The sequence below is a fragment of the Phascolarctos cinereus genome, unplaced genomic scaffold (genome assembly GCF_003287225.1).
Source record: "Phascolarctos cinereus isolate Bilbo 61053 unplaced genomic scaffold, phaCin_HiC Scaffold_1;HRSCAF=81, whole genome shotgun sequence".
In the NCBI taxonomy this organism is placed as follows: Eukaryota; Metazoa; Chordata; class Mammalia; order Diprotodontia; family Phascolarctidae; genus Phascolarctos; species Phascolarctos cinereus.
The window spans coordinates 146,432,628-146,449,054 of record NW_027555514.1 but is presented as its reverse complement, the minus strand read 5'-3'; the positions used below and the strand labels follow the sequence as shown (position 1 = coordinate 146,449,054).

The window sequence follows — 16,427 nt, the reverse complement described above, 5'->3', positions numbered from 1 at the left end:
AGGATGTATGACCAGAAAAGGAGGTTGGCAGGTTGTATAGCTAGAGTAAAGGATTACAGACTGACAGTGAGGGACATGCTGATACTCATAAATAGGTGAAGAGCATTCCTCGACTTTTCCACTCTGCTTCACCCTGTATTTGCCAGCAGTCTTGTTGATACTTTCACAACATCTCTTAATCCTGGCCCCTTCTATCATCACTTATTGCCTCACCTGTTTTAACAGTCCAACTAGGTCTTCAAGTACCAAGCTGATATTCCTAAAACAAAGATTTGACTCTGTCACTACTCTTAAAATTTTTTTCCAGTGGCTCCCAATTACCCCTTCAACCTAGCATTTCAAGTCTTCCCTGATTCATCTCCCATTTTGTAAACATTTGCTTCCCATACACCATTAATCTTTGTCAAAGTAGATTACCAGGTAGTGCTCATTAAAGATATTCCATTTTACACTTCCATGCCTTTTGCCCCATATCTGGAATGCACTACATTCTCACTTGCACCTGTTAGAATCCTAGCTTCGTTCATTACTTCTTATACAAGGCCTTTTGTGATCCGTTTAAGTTGGAAGCAATCCCTCCTCGTCCCTTGAAATTACTTTCTGTCTCCTCGTCTATGAACAGGTTACAGTCTCTAGTAATAATGTAAACCTCAGAAAAGCAGGAAGTACTGACATCTTAATCTTTTGTTTTGTTTTGCAGAGGCAATTGGGGTTAAGTGACTTGCCCAGGGTCACACACAGCTAGCAAGTGTCAAGTGTGAGATCTGAACTCAGGTCCTCCTGACTCCAGGGCTGGTGTTCTATCCACTGTGCCACCTACCTGCCACCATCTTAATCTCTGTTCGTTGGTTCTGTACTCAGTGCTCTGCACATCAAGGAGCTTAAAAATGAACTTAGAACACTACACTACAGAAGATTTTTATGGAAAGGCACGGACAAGATGAGACAGCATGATGTTATCGCTGGAAAAAAAGAGTCTCCCACCCATGAAATTATGGACCCAAAGTAACACAAGTAACTTCTACACCACTCAGCATAATACACTGCACACACTTACAAAATAAATGCTAAATGACCTGTGATTCTATTTTTCCAAAGAATGACAGTGTACAGGAAGTTCGGCAATGGGTGTGCAAATGGAATAAGACATCATTTTTTTAATAATCAGCAAGAGTTGGCATCAGAGCACTTTTCAAACTCAGTGATACTAGTTTACAATGTATTTTCCACACGACAATTTTGTAAGGCTGTTGTATAAATATTACCTTCTTTTTTTATATCTTGACAACAAAACTCCGAGTTTCAGTGAAATTATTACTTATTCAAATAGTACAGCTCAAAATTGTAACTAAAACCTACATCCTCCATATCCAGTCCAGTGTTCTATTTCCAACACTAAACTGAAAACTCTATGTCTAACTTACTTAATTCTCATAAACTGCTATTTGTCTTAAGTATCCCAAATAGCTTTCAATTAAAAACAAAACAAAACCTCACCCATATCTGAAGGACAAGAATTTACTTCTTAAATTCTTTAAATAATAAAAATTACTTAAAAGCCACTATGAAAAAATGCATCCTTTCATATCTCTTATGAATGCCTGACAAAGACCAATTCTGCTAATGACTGTACTACAGAAGCAGTTTGTGGGTTAATGACAAACCCTCACTACATATGGCAGTTGGGATGTTCTTTGAGCTAGAATACTTCTGGTCGGTCACTAATAAGACTTCCTGCTTTCAGAAGCACTAAAAAGTTAGCATTGTAAATTGTTGAAATTTTACTCAACTATACTCCTGAAATTCAATTACATTCAATTCCTACCTTCTTTTCCATTTAAAGACATATTGAAAGTACTCTGATCAAAAAAAAAATTTAATTTAGTTGACGCTAGGAAGTCACACTACAATTTAATTTTTGTAGCCACACAAAGAATGCAAATAACTGTCTATTTGCAAACCACAGCAATTTAATACATTGTACTTTATGTATCTTTTCATTGTACTTGGCATACATGACTTTGAATGCTTTGCAAACTGTCACTTGCCTGAAAAAGTGTCTATACTGGACAAACACACAAAAAAAATCTCATTTTAATACAAGTGTTACTGCTTCTACTGGGGACATGTTAGTTATTTTGCTCCTCACCACCTCCCAAAATTGCAGGATGGTAACTATTAGAGTCTACCTACTCAAAAAAATGTTTCAAGAACAGAAACATTCCTTTACTGATTTTCTTTCCTTTAACTCACCATATGAATGGAGAAAAAAGCCAACAGATGCGTAAACTAAGATGTGAGATGAATGCCATCTGCTAGGCTGTGGAGAGATTTTTTCTGGACTCTCCCTCCATACCCATCCAAAGAATACAATCATATTTTAAAAATTAATAAGATGAAAAACCTAACTAGAATCTTAAACTGAGTGGGAATAAGGCCAATGTGGAATTTCCTACATTTGTGATTTCCTATGGTACCATAGTTCTCAAAACACACTAATGAATACATTTACAGAAAATATGTCCAAAAGAAAAACGGAAAAACACTAAGATACTAATTCATGACTTAATTCAAAAATATTAGCAAGGTTTCCATACACTAAAGTTTTATTTCTATACCTTCTTTGCCTTTTTACAAAAAGATGTATCATTTCTGAAATTTATTTCTTCTGTCAACATTTCCTGGAATTTTACATAAGAATATTTTTAAAAGAGTGAGGAGGGGAGAATAATAAAAAATATTCTCAAAAGAAGGGAAACCTGGTAATTCCTAGCAATATTACTGAAAAAGGAAAAAATGCCCAATATACTCTATCGTGTCTCACCTCCCCCTTCCCACCCTTGCCCAATAGTACTTCATGGGTAAAGCAAAAGTTCTCAGAAACTCCACTGTTTCATGTGTATAATAGGAAAGCTAATATTTACTCTACCTACCTTCAACAACAGTGTTGCAAGAAAAGTGCTATAAAACTTCTAATTCACCAGTCAACAAAAGTTTATTAGGCATCTAAATATCTGGTCCCTCCTAATGCTAAAATTTTATGATTCTGTGAAGTCCTTTTGTAATGAGGTTAATGTGTGTACACTATAATCCTTAAATTACTACATGCACATGCTCTGCTAGAAAATAATCTAACTGACTGTATTCTATAATCCAGGGCCAGGACTATTTATGTCTCTGTATTACCAGCACCTAGCACAGTGCCTGGCAAACTCTAGGTACCTAAACATTTATTGAATTTTGTTTGAAAACATATACACAGGGCAGCCTAGATGGCACAGTGGATAGAGCTCTGGCCTTGGAGTTAGAAGGACCTGAGTTCAAATGAGACCTCAAACACTTGACACTTACTAGCTGTGTGACTCCTGGGCAAGTCACTTAACCCCAATTGCCTCACCTTAAAAAATAAAAATAAAACATATACACATTATGGCATTATGCTAGGAAGTGGAGATACAAAGGTAGAAATGAAATAGCTCTCCTTTTCATTTAGGAGCTTATATTTTATGGGGGGGATGCAAATATATAAATATACTCTATATACATACAAGGTAGTTTTGGAAGGGAGGGCACTAGCACTTGGGGGGAGGGGACAAGATAAGCTTCATGTCAAAGTTGGTGCTTGAGCTCAGTTTCGAAGGAAGGTATTCTTTGAAAAGGGAGGGCACAGTAGAGAGAGCAGGGGAAATAGCCAATACAAAGCTATGCATATGAAAAATGACATGCTTTGTGTAAGTAACAGAACATTATTTTGGTTGGATCTGAGTACTAACAGGGAGAGTAATGGGCAATAAGACAATAAAGAAGGATGGGGACAAAGTTGTGCAGAGCTGCAAAAGCTAAATAAGAATTTATATTCAATCCTAAAGGCAATAGAGAGCCACTGCAGTTTAGTGAGTAAGGGAGTTTTATAGTCAGATCTTTAAGTGAAGCAAATCAGTCTGACTGAGTGTATAGGATGGGCTAAATTGTTGAGAGAGTTGAGGCGGGGAGCATAATTATTAGGAAGTAATTGCATGCAATAGTCCAAGCAAGAGGTGATAAAGGGCTGAACTAAGGTTGTGGCTTTGTGAGTAGAGAAGGAGTTGGATAAAAGAGATGTTATAGAGGAATAAAAAACAAGATTTGGAAACTGATTAGATATGTCAGTTAAGGAAAAGGAAGGAGTTGAGAAACAATCTGAATTTACAAACCTGAGAAATGTTATGATGGTAGAGCTCTAAAGAGCAATATAGAGAAATTCAAAAGAAATATCGTTTGGCAAGTGTGGGAAAGATAACGAGTTCTGTTTTGTACATGCTGGGTTTCAGATGGCTATGGGATATACAGGTTAAAATGTCTGATATAGGCAGATAATCAATGGTCTGAGTTTGATGCTCAGGGTACTACAGGTAGAAACAAATTTGGACATTATCTGCAAAGACAACAGTTAAACCTATGAGAGCTGATGAGGTCATCAACAGAGACTATAGGAGAGAAAAGAATAGCATCTAGGAGCAGAAGAACAAACTTAGAAGTAAGACAAGTAGGAGAATCACAAAAGAAGAGAGTCTCATGAAAACCCAGACAACAAAAAATATCCATTAGAGGGCAGCCAGCATGAAACTCTGCAAAGAAGCTGAGAAGCATGTGTAGAGGGCCAGCTTTGGGGAGTTAGAGGGCTTAGGCCAGCCCGGGTCTTACCTGTAGCTTGTACTAAGCCAGACAGCTGTGAAACTCAGGATGTCGGCTCACCACCCTCCTGTTCCATCTCTTGAGAACAGGATGCAGGAAGGGAGGAAATGGATGGGGTACAGGAGAGGATGCAGGAAAGAATGTAACAGACAAGGTACAAGGAAGTAAGGAAATCACTTAATTAGATTTGTACTTTTCATGAATAATAATGTTACTATTGCTTGATCCAGTACTATATAAGCCTGAGCCCTCAGATCAATAAACAGAGTTTGCTCTTCACTGCTCTCACCTGGCCCGTGATTCTTTCTCTCTTCACACTCTGCCAGCATCAGACCATAGCCGGGGACACAGGCGCTCCCAGCAAGCATGAGCACTGAGAAAAGACCATAAGATGTAGGGAGAGGCAGCACTGGGGACAGTCAGTGCAAATGCAGTCAGAAGACATCAAGTACCCACAACAGTACCAACAGAACCAAGGAAGTTAGGAACTGAGGAAGGTTTGGAACAAGCTCAGTTTCCAACATGTTAACTTTAAGGTGTATATGGGGACATCCCACTCTAGACATATGATGGGTAATCAAAGATATGAGACTACAGGTCAGTAGGGGGCTTAAATAAACAGATCTAAGACTCAGAGACAAGCAAATTCATGGAAGCTGATGAAATCACCTTAGATGATGTAGAAAGAGATGAAGGTCCTGAATAGAGCCTTACAACACACCCTTGGTTAGCAGTCATGACCTACATGAAGATCCAACAAAGGATATCTCTGAGGTCCCTTTCGGCCTTAAATCTATAACCCAGAGAGGGTTGTTTACTTTAGAAAGAGAAGGTTCAACTGAATGATGTGGCTGTAAACCAGATTATAAAGGGTTTGAAGATTAAAGCACTACATGGGACGTCCCAAAAATCTTAGTGCAGCTTAAAGTTTAAATGCTTAGATCTGGTAGTACTAGTATTACTATAATACAGGTTGCTAAAATAACTGATTTATACAAATGAATTTATTTCTCTAACTTTAAATGTTTAAGTCTAACTTGTCTTTTATAAAAATTGAAGATTATTCTTTGAAAAGGAGTTATAGAATGAGGAATCTATAACCAAATACCTTATTTTTAATAACTAAGGACTATTTGTGGTTCTGTCTACTTTAGAAAATAAATTCTAGGGGCACCGAGGCACAGTGGATAGAGCACCAGCCCTGAAGTCAGGAGGACCTGAGTTCAAATCCAGGCCTCAGACCAAACACTTGACACTTAGCTGTGTGACCCTGGGCAAGTCACTTAACCCCAACTGCCTAAAAAAAAAAAAGAAAAAGAAAAGAAAGAAGGAAAATAAATTCTAATCTAGCCCCAAACACATTTTCACATGAAATATTTCACAGGTACAAAATTTTAAATAGGAAATTTTAAACATTATACCTATAAAGTTGGCCAGTCAATAGTCAGCAAGAATTTAAGTGCTCACTACATGCCAGGCATTGTGCTAGGTACTGGAGAGAGAAAGAAAGGTAAAAGTAGTCCTGCCCTCAAAGAACTCACAGACTTAATGAGAAAGACAACTAAGAAAGACAACTTTAAACAACTAAGTTCACATCAGATATATACAAAGTAGATGGAAAGCAACTACAGAGGGGAAGGTACTAGCTTCTTAGGGAATTAGGAAATGGCCTCCTACAAAAGATGGAATTTGTATTCAATCTTTGAAGTAAGAATAGTTCCAGAGTTTAGCACAGAGCCTAACACACAGTGAATGCCTAATAAATGCTAGCTGACTGGCTCTCACCTTTAGTGCCAGCAACCATTTGCCTCAAGTAAATTTTTAAAAAGTATCCTACTAGAAGGTGAAATGCAACCCACCATGAAGTTTCATGGAAATCTTGAAAGCTTTTTACTGGAACCATAGGACAATCTTGATGCACTTCTGGCACTACGGCTCCTCAGTTGGGCAAAAGTTCAATCCACTTGGGGAAAAGAATTCAAACTGCCCTAGGTCTCTTCCACTGAGTCCTGACCCACCATGAGGCAGAAGTAACAAAGGGAGAGCATTACAAGTATAGGATATAGTCGGTATAAAGGCACAAAGATAAGAGATGAAGCGTAACATGCAATGTATATCAAATAGCCCAGTATAATTGAATCAGAGAAAGCATAGAGGTGGATAAAGCATAAGAAGCTTAGAGGGAGAGGAAGGTACTGGGTTATAAAAAGATTTAAATTACAAGTACAGAGCTTTATATCTGATATTGGAAATAATAGGGAACCACTGGAATACAATGAAAAGAGTGGTAACTTTGGCTAACATGACAAAACAGGAAAATGATAACTGTTGGAAAAGATGTGGGAAAACTGGCATTGTTGTTGGAGTTGTGAACTGATTCAACCACTTTAGAGAGTAATTTGGAACTATGCACAAAGGGCTATAAAAATGTGCATGCCCTTTGACAAAGCAATAGCACTTCTAGAACTACACCCCAAAGAGATCATAAAAATGGGAAAGGGACCCACATGTACAAAAATATTTATAGCAGCTCTTTCTGTGGTGGCAGAGAACTGGAAATTGAGAGGATGCCCATCAACTGGAGAATGGCTGAACAAGCTGTGGTATATGAATTTAATAGAATACTATTGTGCTATAAGAAATGATGAGCAAGTGGACTTCAGAAAAAACCTGGAAAGACTTGTATGAACTGATGCTGAGTGAAGCGAGCAGAACCAGGAGAATGTGGTACACAATAACAGCCACACTGTATGATGACTAACTGTAACAGACCTAGCTTTTCTCAGCAATGCGAGGATCTAAGACATCTCCCAAAGGTCTCATGACGAAAAATGCTGTCCACATCCAAAGAAAGAACTATGGAGTTGGAATGCAGATCAAAGCATATTATTTGCTTTTTTTTCTCTTCTGTTTTGTTCTGTTTCTTCTTTCTTATGGCTCCTCCTATTGGTTCTATTTCTTCTTTACAACATGACTAATGTGAAAATTAAAAAAAAAAGAATGGTGACTTAGACCTATGCTTTAGGAGAAAAAACTTTAGCAGCTCAGCAGAAGATGATGGAATGCAGGGAAGAGAACTGAGGAAAGGAGAGCAAAAGGGTGGCTACTACAATATTCTGGGATAAAATGAGGAGAGCTGTCTGGATAAATGGAAAAAAGCAGATGTGAGAGGAGATGCAAAGTAGAAATGACAATATTTTGCAACAGACTGGAGATATGGGCTGTTGAGACTGAGGATTTAGTTTATGCTGAGATCGCAAACATGGGTGACTGGAAGGATGTGCTTCACAGTCAGGAGTGGTGCAGAGTTTGGGGGACAAAGACCCAAGTTTGTTCAACTGAATGAAATGCTGAGGCAGTTCCATACAGTTAACTGGAAAGGATATTTGAGCACAGGAAAGAGCTACACCATTTTTATGAGTTCAGAGAAGAGAATGTTTGAGACTAGTCACTCAAGTCAGCAAGTATTTACTAAGTACTTACTATGTGTTGGGCACTGTGCTAATCACTAGGGATTTATCAAGAAAGGCAAAAACAATATCTGCCCCTAAGGAGTTCACAGTGTAATTGGGTAAACATATGCAAACAAGCTATATACAGAATAACTTGAAGACAATCTTAGACGGAAGACCACTAACATTGAGGATGATGAGAAATGATTTCTTGCAGAAGGTGGTAATTAGCTAAGACTTGAAAGCTAAAGGCAGAAATGAGAAGAAATGAGCGTTCTAAGCATAAAGGAAAGCTAGTGAGAAATTCATGGAGTATGGAGCTGAAACATCTTCTCTCAGTAGCAACAAGGAAAGCTGTACAGGGTTACAGAGTGCACGGAAAGGGAGTAAAGTGTGTAAGAATGCTGGAAAGGGACCAAAGGAAGGGGTGAAGTTATGAAAGGTTTTAAAAGCCAAAGACTGTGTTTTATATTTGATCTTGAAGGCAAGAGGGAACCCATGTAGTTTACTGAGGAGGCTGATATGGCCAGACTTGTGCTTTAAGAAGATAAGTTGATAGTTGGGTAGAAAAGAGATTTCAGGCAGGGAGACCAACCATAAGGCGATAGCAACAGTCCCCATGTGACATGACAGCCTGTATATAGGTGGTGTCAAAGTCAAAAGAGAGAAAAAGGGAAGGTAGGTTTACGAGTGATGTTGGGAAGGCATAATACTGAGCACTTCGGCACCAGAATGTAAATGGGGGGGGGGGATGTAATAGGGTAAGGGAGCAGGGAGGAAGGATGATCATAAGGAATAAAGTGTAACACCTGGGTGACTGGGAAGTTGGGTAATGACCCTGACAGTTAACTGGAAGGTTTGGGGAGGAAATAGGACTTTAGCTTAGACTTAAAGGAAGCTAGGAGGCAGAGATAAAGAGGTTTGAAAATCCCATGCACTACAGGCAGCAAGTAAAAAAAGAACAAAGTCAGGATAGATCAAGCACACTTGTCAGTAGCAGGGAAATTAGGGAGACGCAGGCTTGAAGTTTTGTAAAAATAAGTTCACTCTGAATATGTTGACTTCACTATGTCTACGGGACATGTGAGACTACAAGTCAAGAGAGGCTAGTTTAAAAAGATCTAAGAATCATCTGAACAGAGATAGTAATTGACTCTAAAGGAGGTAATGAGATCAAGAGGTGATATAATATGGAAAGAAAGTAAAAGAAGGCAAACCATCTCATGAAAATCTGAAAAGAGCATTTCAAGGAGAAAAGAGTAATGGATAATGTCAAACACTGAAAAAGGGTCAACAAGGAAGAGAAATGCTACTGGATTTGAGAATTAAGAGATAACTGGAGAAAATAGTTTGAAGTGATATTTTAAGTAGCTTAAATAATGAAGTCAGAAGCTAGACTGCAAAGACTTATGAAAAGAGTGAGAGGAAAGAAAGTGAAGAAATGGATTAGAGAAAGCTCAAGGAGATTAGCCACAAAAGAGATATGTTAGTAGGTACCAGGGAAGCAGCCAATAAACAGCAAAAAGAATTGAAGACAGCGATAACAGAGGGGGTAACGTGCAAAAAATAGGATGCAATGGTATCAAGAGTACATGCAGAAGGGTTCACCTTGGCAACGAGAAAGACAACCTCTTCATGTCAGAGTGGATGAGACAGTGGTGGAAATGCATCTAAGAAATGAAAAATGATGAGAAAGGAAGGAATCTTTCTTTCAGTAAAATATGAGACAAGTTTCTCAGTAGGGGGAGAGAATGAAGGGAGTGAGAAAGGATGAAAAAAGGTTTAGAAAAGCAGCTGTGGTAAAAGGGATAGAGAGTTAATTAGGGAGGTATATAAGGATTGCCTAACAGCAATGAGAGCCCAGCTGTGCTTATGTAACAGATTTGTAGTGAACTCAGCACAGTTTCATGCTTTTCTCCAGCTTCATTCAACAACACATGAGGAAGAAGGAAAACTGCAGATGGTGGGAGTAAACTAAGGTTCAGGCTTAGCAGTGTATGATTGTTGATAGAATTAAGGGTGCCAGGGACTCAAGACAATAGAGTGGTATAGCTGAATTGGTTCACCAAAGGTTCAAGATAGGGAAGGAAAGAAAGTGTAAGCCAGTACAAAAGGCAATGGCCTAGGAAAGAATTTGGATGTAGAGGGACTGGAAGTTATGGTTAGGGCTAACAATGAGGTTAGGAGTTGTAAAGGAAAGGTGGAATTATAAAAACAAAGAAACACCAGCTGAAAGGTTTAATAGGGAAAATGGTATAATGTTGGGGGTTTTTTTATGTAAATTTATTTATTTTTAGCTTTCAACATTCACTCCCATAAGTTTTTGAATTCCAAATTTATACCCTATCTCCCCCCTCCTCCCACCCCAAGATGGCATGCATTCTGAATATCTCTTCCCCTAGTCTGTCCTCTCTTCTCTCTCTCTCCCCTTCTCTTATCCCCTTCCCCTTCTATTTTCCTGTAGGGCAGGATAGACTTCTGTACCCCATTTCCTGTATTTCTTATTTCCCAGCTGCATGTGAAAACATTTTTTTTAAACATATGTTTTTAAAACTTTAGGTTTCAAATTTTCTCTCTTCCTCCCTCCCCACCCACCCTCATTGAAAAGGCAAGCAACTCAATATAGGTTGTACATGTGCAGTTATGCAAAACACTTCCATAGTAGACATGTTGTGAAAAACTAACTCTATTTCCCTTAATCCTATCCTGCCCTCCCATTTATTCTATTCTTTCTTTTGACCCTGTCCCTCCTCAGAAGTATTTACTTCTGATTACCCCTTTCCCAATCTGCCCTCCTCTCTATCATCCCCCTGCTCTCTTGTCCCCTTCTCCCCTATTTTCCTGTAGGGTAAGACAGATTTCCATACCCAATTGAATGTGTATGTTATTCCCTCCTTAAACTAAATCCTATGAGAATAAGATTCACTCATTCCCTCTCACCTTCCCCCATTTCCCCTCCACTGTAAGAGACTTTTTTTTCTGTTTTTTTTTGTGAGATAATTTACCCCATTCTACCTCTCCCTTTCTCTTCTCCAAGTATATATTCTCTCATCCCTTAATTTTATTCTCCAGCTCACCCTTGCCCTCTATCTCATCCTATCTATCTATCTATATCTATCTATCTATCTATCTATCTATATCTATCACACACACTACACACACATATACATATAATTTTTTTCCTCCAACTACCCTAATACTGAAAGGTCTCATGAGTTATAAATATCATCTTTCCATGCAGGAATGTAAACAGTTCAATCTTAATAAGTCTCTTATGATTTCTCTTTCCTGTTTACCTCTTCATGTTCCACTGGAGTCCTGTATTTGAAAGTCAAATTTTCTATTCAGCTCTGGTCTTTTCATCAAGAATGCTTGAAAGTCCTCTATTTCACTGAATGACCATTTTTTCCCCTGAAGGATTATACTCAGTTTTGCTGGGTAGGTGATTCTTGGTTGTAATCCTATCTCCTTTGCCCTCCAGAATATTATATTCCATGCCCTGCGGTCCTTTAATGTAGAAGCTGCTAAATCTTGTGTTATCCTGATTGTGTTTCCACAGTACTTGAACTGTTTCCTTCTGGCAGCTTGTAATATTTTCTCCTTGACCTGGGAACTCTGGAATTTGGCTACAATATTCCTAGGAGTTTTCCTTTGGGGATCTCTTTCAGGAGGAGATCTGTGGATTCTTTCAATTTCTATTTTGCCCTCTGGTTCTATATCAGGGCAGTTTTCCTTGATAATTTCTTGAAAGATGATGTCTAGGCTCTTTTTTTGATCATGGCTTTCAGATAGTCCAATAATTTTTAAATTCTCTCTCCTGGATCTATTTTCCAGGTCAGTTGTTTTTCCAATGAGATATTTCACATTGTTTTCTAATTTTTCATTCTTTTGGATTTGTTTTACAGTGTCTGATTTCTCATAAAGTCACTATCTTCCAATTGCTCTATTCTAATTTTTAAGGAAGTATTTTCTTCAGTAAGCTTTTGGACTTCCTTTTCCATTTGGCCAATTTTTCTTTTTAGGGCATTTTCTCCTCATTGGCTTTTTGGACCTCTTTTGCCATTTGGGTTAGGCTATTTTTAATTTATTCTTCAGTTTTTTCTCCTTTAGCAAGCTGTTGACTTGTTTTTCATGATTTTCTTGCATCACTCTCAGTTTTTCCTCTACTTCCCTTACTTGCTTCTCAAAATCCCTTTTGAGCTCTTCCAAGGCCTGGGACTGATTCATATTTTTCTTGGAGGCTTTGGATGTAGGAGCTTTGACTTTGTTGTCTTCTTCTGGTTGTATATTTTGATCTTCTTTTTCACCAAAGTAAGGTAATATAGTCTGACTCTTTTTGCGCTGCTTGCTCATGATCCCAGCCAATTACTTGAGTTTTAAACTCTTTGTTAAGGTAAGAGTCTGCTTCCAATGTGGAGAATGTACTGTCCCAAGCTTCAGGGTTTGTATAGCTGTTTTCAGAGATACTTGTAGGGACCTGTAAAATTTTCAGTTATGATAAGGGGGTGTTTACTCCTTTCCTGGCCTGTGACCACAAGTATTCCTTTCTGTCCTGTAACTGTGAGGAGGGTTCCTCTCCACAGCCACTCCAAGCTCTACCACGCCAGCATTCCTCCTCACCCCAGCACCGCCGCCCAGAACTGTGACCCAGATCCGCACACAGGCAAAGCAAGAGATTCCTGCCTCAGCACTGGCAAAGAGATCCCTGAGATCCCTCTCTGATCAGCCACTGGATTCCCCCTCAGTCTGTGGGCCGGAAGCTCGGGAAGCAGCTGCCCCACCGCCAGGGACACGCTCTTGGGGAATGGAGCTGAAACCCCACCTTCCTGTCTCGGCACCGACAGAAACAGACTTTTCCCACTGACCTTCTAAGTTGTCTTTGGCATTAGTGGATTGAGGAGTCTGGAAACCTCCACACCTGCCCGCGATTCAGTCCTCTGAGGCCTGCTCCAGGTTCGCTGTCCCGCGCTCCCAGCCCGGCGCGATACACCTTTCTGATCAATCATCCAGGTTGTCTTGAGCTGGAAATTTGTTTTACTCTTGTTGTTTTGTGGGTTCTCCTGCTTCAGAATTTGTTTAGAGCCATTTTTTATGAGTATTTGGAGGGGTTGGGAGGAGAGCTCAAGCAAGTCACTGCTTTCACTCTGCCATCTTGGCTCCACCCCCGAAAGTGGTAGAATGTTGAACATTAGAAGCCATCATTTTACATGAGGAAGAGAAGTTCAATGGAAGAACTACTGTTAAAGGCCCTGGGTTTGTAGCTTGGCTGTGCTGCTTGCTACCTGGGAAACTTTGGGGAAGGCCATTTCTCTTTTGTTATTGTTGCTGGTCAGTTGTTTCAGTCGTGTCCAATTTTTCATGACTCCATTTGGGGTTTTCTTGGCAAAGACTGGAGCGGTTTACCATTTCCTTCTCCTGTTCATTTTAAAGGAACTGAAGCAGAAACTGAAGCAAATAGGGTTAAGTGCCTTGCTCAGGGTCACATAGCTAGTAAGCATCTGAGGCCACATTTGAACTTAGGTCTTTCTGACTCTAGGCCTAGCAATCTATTCACTGTGCCACCTAGCTACCTAATTAATTTCTCTAGGGACCTGTTTCCTTACGTGAATAGGTTGGAATGGATTACCCTATGATCCCTTTCACCTCTCAATCCAAGATCCTGTGATTATGCTTTGAGAATTAGACGTTAAAAGGCTTAATAATAGTAAAAATAAAAAACAATAGGTTTGAAAACATTTCCTGTGAATCTCTTTTCTCTTTTTCCTAAAGTATGTGAAAGAATCAACACATGGAAGTACAGGTAACTGGTAAGAATCAATGACTATAAATGTAAAACTGTAGCAAAAGCTGCTTTCTAAAAGAATAGTTTTTAAATTATTCTAATTGAAAAAAATAAGATTTTCATGTTTGTCTGAAAGCAGAGCCTTAAAAGCTTTTATTTAAATTTAAAAGTCTAAAGCACAAAGCATGATCAATAATCTATGTCCAATTTTTATACAACTGATACAGAAAAGTACTTATGCACACAATTTTCCTTTACCTCTGCTACCAACTAGCTCTAAAGACTTAACTAATTTTATTCTCTTTCAGCCTCAAGTTCTTCATGTAGAAAACTGAAAAGGATTAATCTGATGACAAAGATCCTTTCTGACTTGAAAATTCTGATTCCAAAATTCCTTGAACACCATTGTTTCAAATTGAAGGAGACATTGTAAATAATCAAAAAAAGAAACTTGTTTCACAATGTGCCTGGAGTACTCTGTATCAGTTCAAATATTAAGTATCATCATTCATGAGCAGAGTGCTACAGGACACACTGTACCAAGGGAATGACTAAGTTAATTCAATTAAGGACTAAATCTGCAATAAAATGACATGCCATTTATTAATAAGTACACAAATATTTTGTGTACTTATTAAGTACCACGCAGAAGTCATATCTACCTTTCTGACTACAGTCAAAAAATACTGGGTATCACTAAACCAACCGAGTCAAAAAAGATTCTTCTCTCATGTTTTCAATTTTTTTAAAAAAAGTCTTAAAGGATATTTTAACAAGCTGCTTATACTTCATATCTTGTTGAAGTACGCAAAAGCAAGGAGAGAAAGTAGAGGAGAATGACCTATTGGTCTGAATATAGGTTTTTCTTCCTCCCCTAACTCAAGTATGTCTTGTACGAAACACTGAGTGTCATTTATGTTAACAGTTCTTAAGAAAATGAAAACAAAACTAATGAAGGTGAAGAAAATAGTAATTAAAAAAAGAAATATATATATATACATATACATATATATATATACATATATATATATATATATATCTTTAAACTCACAGAAATGTTGAAATAAAATTAGCCCTTTTATTGTAAACGTATTTTATGTGGCAATTATGTGTAATTTTTTTCCAGAGTACACCTATGCTTTCTCTTTTCAGAGTTCTCATTTTAGGGGTGTGGCCTATACTCAAACTAATAAAGTAAGGTAGTATTTCTACTGCAGCTTACATAATCATTTTTATACATAACTAATGAGAAGAGAAGCTTACATCAAGCTCTGCTTCCAATAAGTGCAATGATTTCTCATCACAAGTTTCGTCCAGATTCTCTTATTCTTCCCCCTGGCTGAGGAAAAAAAAACTGTCCCCATGGAAAAGCCGTTTTCTGATATTATTAAAATTAGAAGCTTATTAAGGTTCCCCTTTAAATTCTGCAAATCAGATCTTTCATTTACCTCTTAATATGTTGCAGTTAGTTTGTTTTGGGTGGGCAGGGCAACAATTCAATACCCTAGGGCCCCAACTGCATGCAATATACTGTTTTAATTAAATGTTTTAATTAAATTAAACTGACAAGTTCTTTATAAAGAACTACTGAAACTATGGTTCTACAGAAATAATTTTTATCTTTTTAAGACTTTAGAATTTCTTCCCCGCCTTTTTTAAAGTAGGAGGGCACTGTGAAATTTAAGATATACTCTTGAGGAAACTAAAGACAAAACTTTACCTAGAACTGAAGCTCGTTTCTCTCTACACACACAAAAACACACACACCCCTTTTTATTATCTGAGTATCTATGTTGGGTAAATTAAGTTTTTTTAAAAATTGCTTAACTGCTATCCAAAATCAGAATTTTGAGAGGAAATAAAAGGGAAGCAATGGATGGGGAGAATGGAGGGTGGGAAGGAAAATGAACATTAAGATATAATCCCCAGCTTACCCACAAGATGGCAGGAAGAACCACACCACCATCACCGCCATCACCACCACCACCACCACCACCCAGAATCAAGAGAACACAGGGCATATCTCTTCTCTTTATCCCTATGATTCTCTCCATGGACCAAAAAGCATAGATCGGTAAATAGCAACTGTGTTACCATAAAGCAAGCATTCTCTAAATCTCAGAGGCAAAAAAGTGAAATCGTATGAAAAAAGTCAGGGGGTTTGCCAAACAAAATTCAAGATAATGTACTAATACAAAATGACAGATGGATCAAGTTACTAATTCTATTTAATATTTTAAATGCCTTCTCTCTCTGCAAATCTATAAATGAAGGGGGGGCAGTCGGTTCAGAGCTATGAAATCATTTCTTCTTAAGGAGTAAGAGAATCATTAAGTCTGAGAGTCATGTTCCCAATTGTCTATGCAGGTCACATCTTACACAAACAATTTAATATATGACGGCCTCAGAAAAGCCTATTTAAAATAGGCAAAATAACTCAACTACACAGAGATATATTTCCTGGATGATCATTTATCCTTCTTTGTCTCCTTTGGTACCTGAGTTTCATGTCCCTCCCA

General features: G+C 38.2%; 1 protein-coding gene across 3 annotated transcripts in view; it reads right to left on the bottom strand.

The window, feature by feature from the left end:
- Positions 1 to 16,427, bottom strand: part of PTPN12 (protein tyrosine phosphatase non-receptor type 12) — a 102,853-nt gene that overhangs the window by 58,597 nt on the left and 27,829 nt on the right. Inside the window, exon 2 of one of the 3 annotated variants that reach the window (XM_020984506.2) lies at positions 214 to 259. The exons of the other annotated variants lie outside the window; for them this stretch is intronic. Coding sequence (XP_020840165.1) covers positions 214 to 259 — 46 coding nt within the window. The remainder of the gene's footprint in view (positions 1 to 213; positions 260 to 16,427) is intronic. 3 annotated transcript variants of the gene reach the window in all.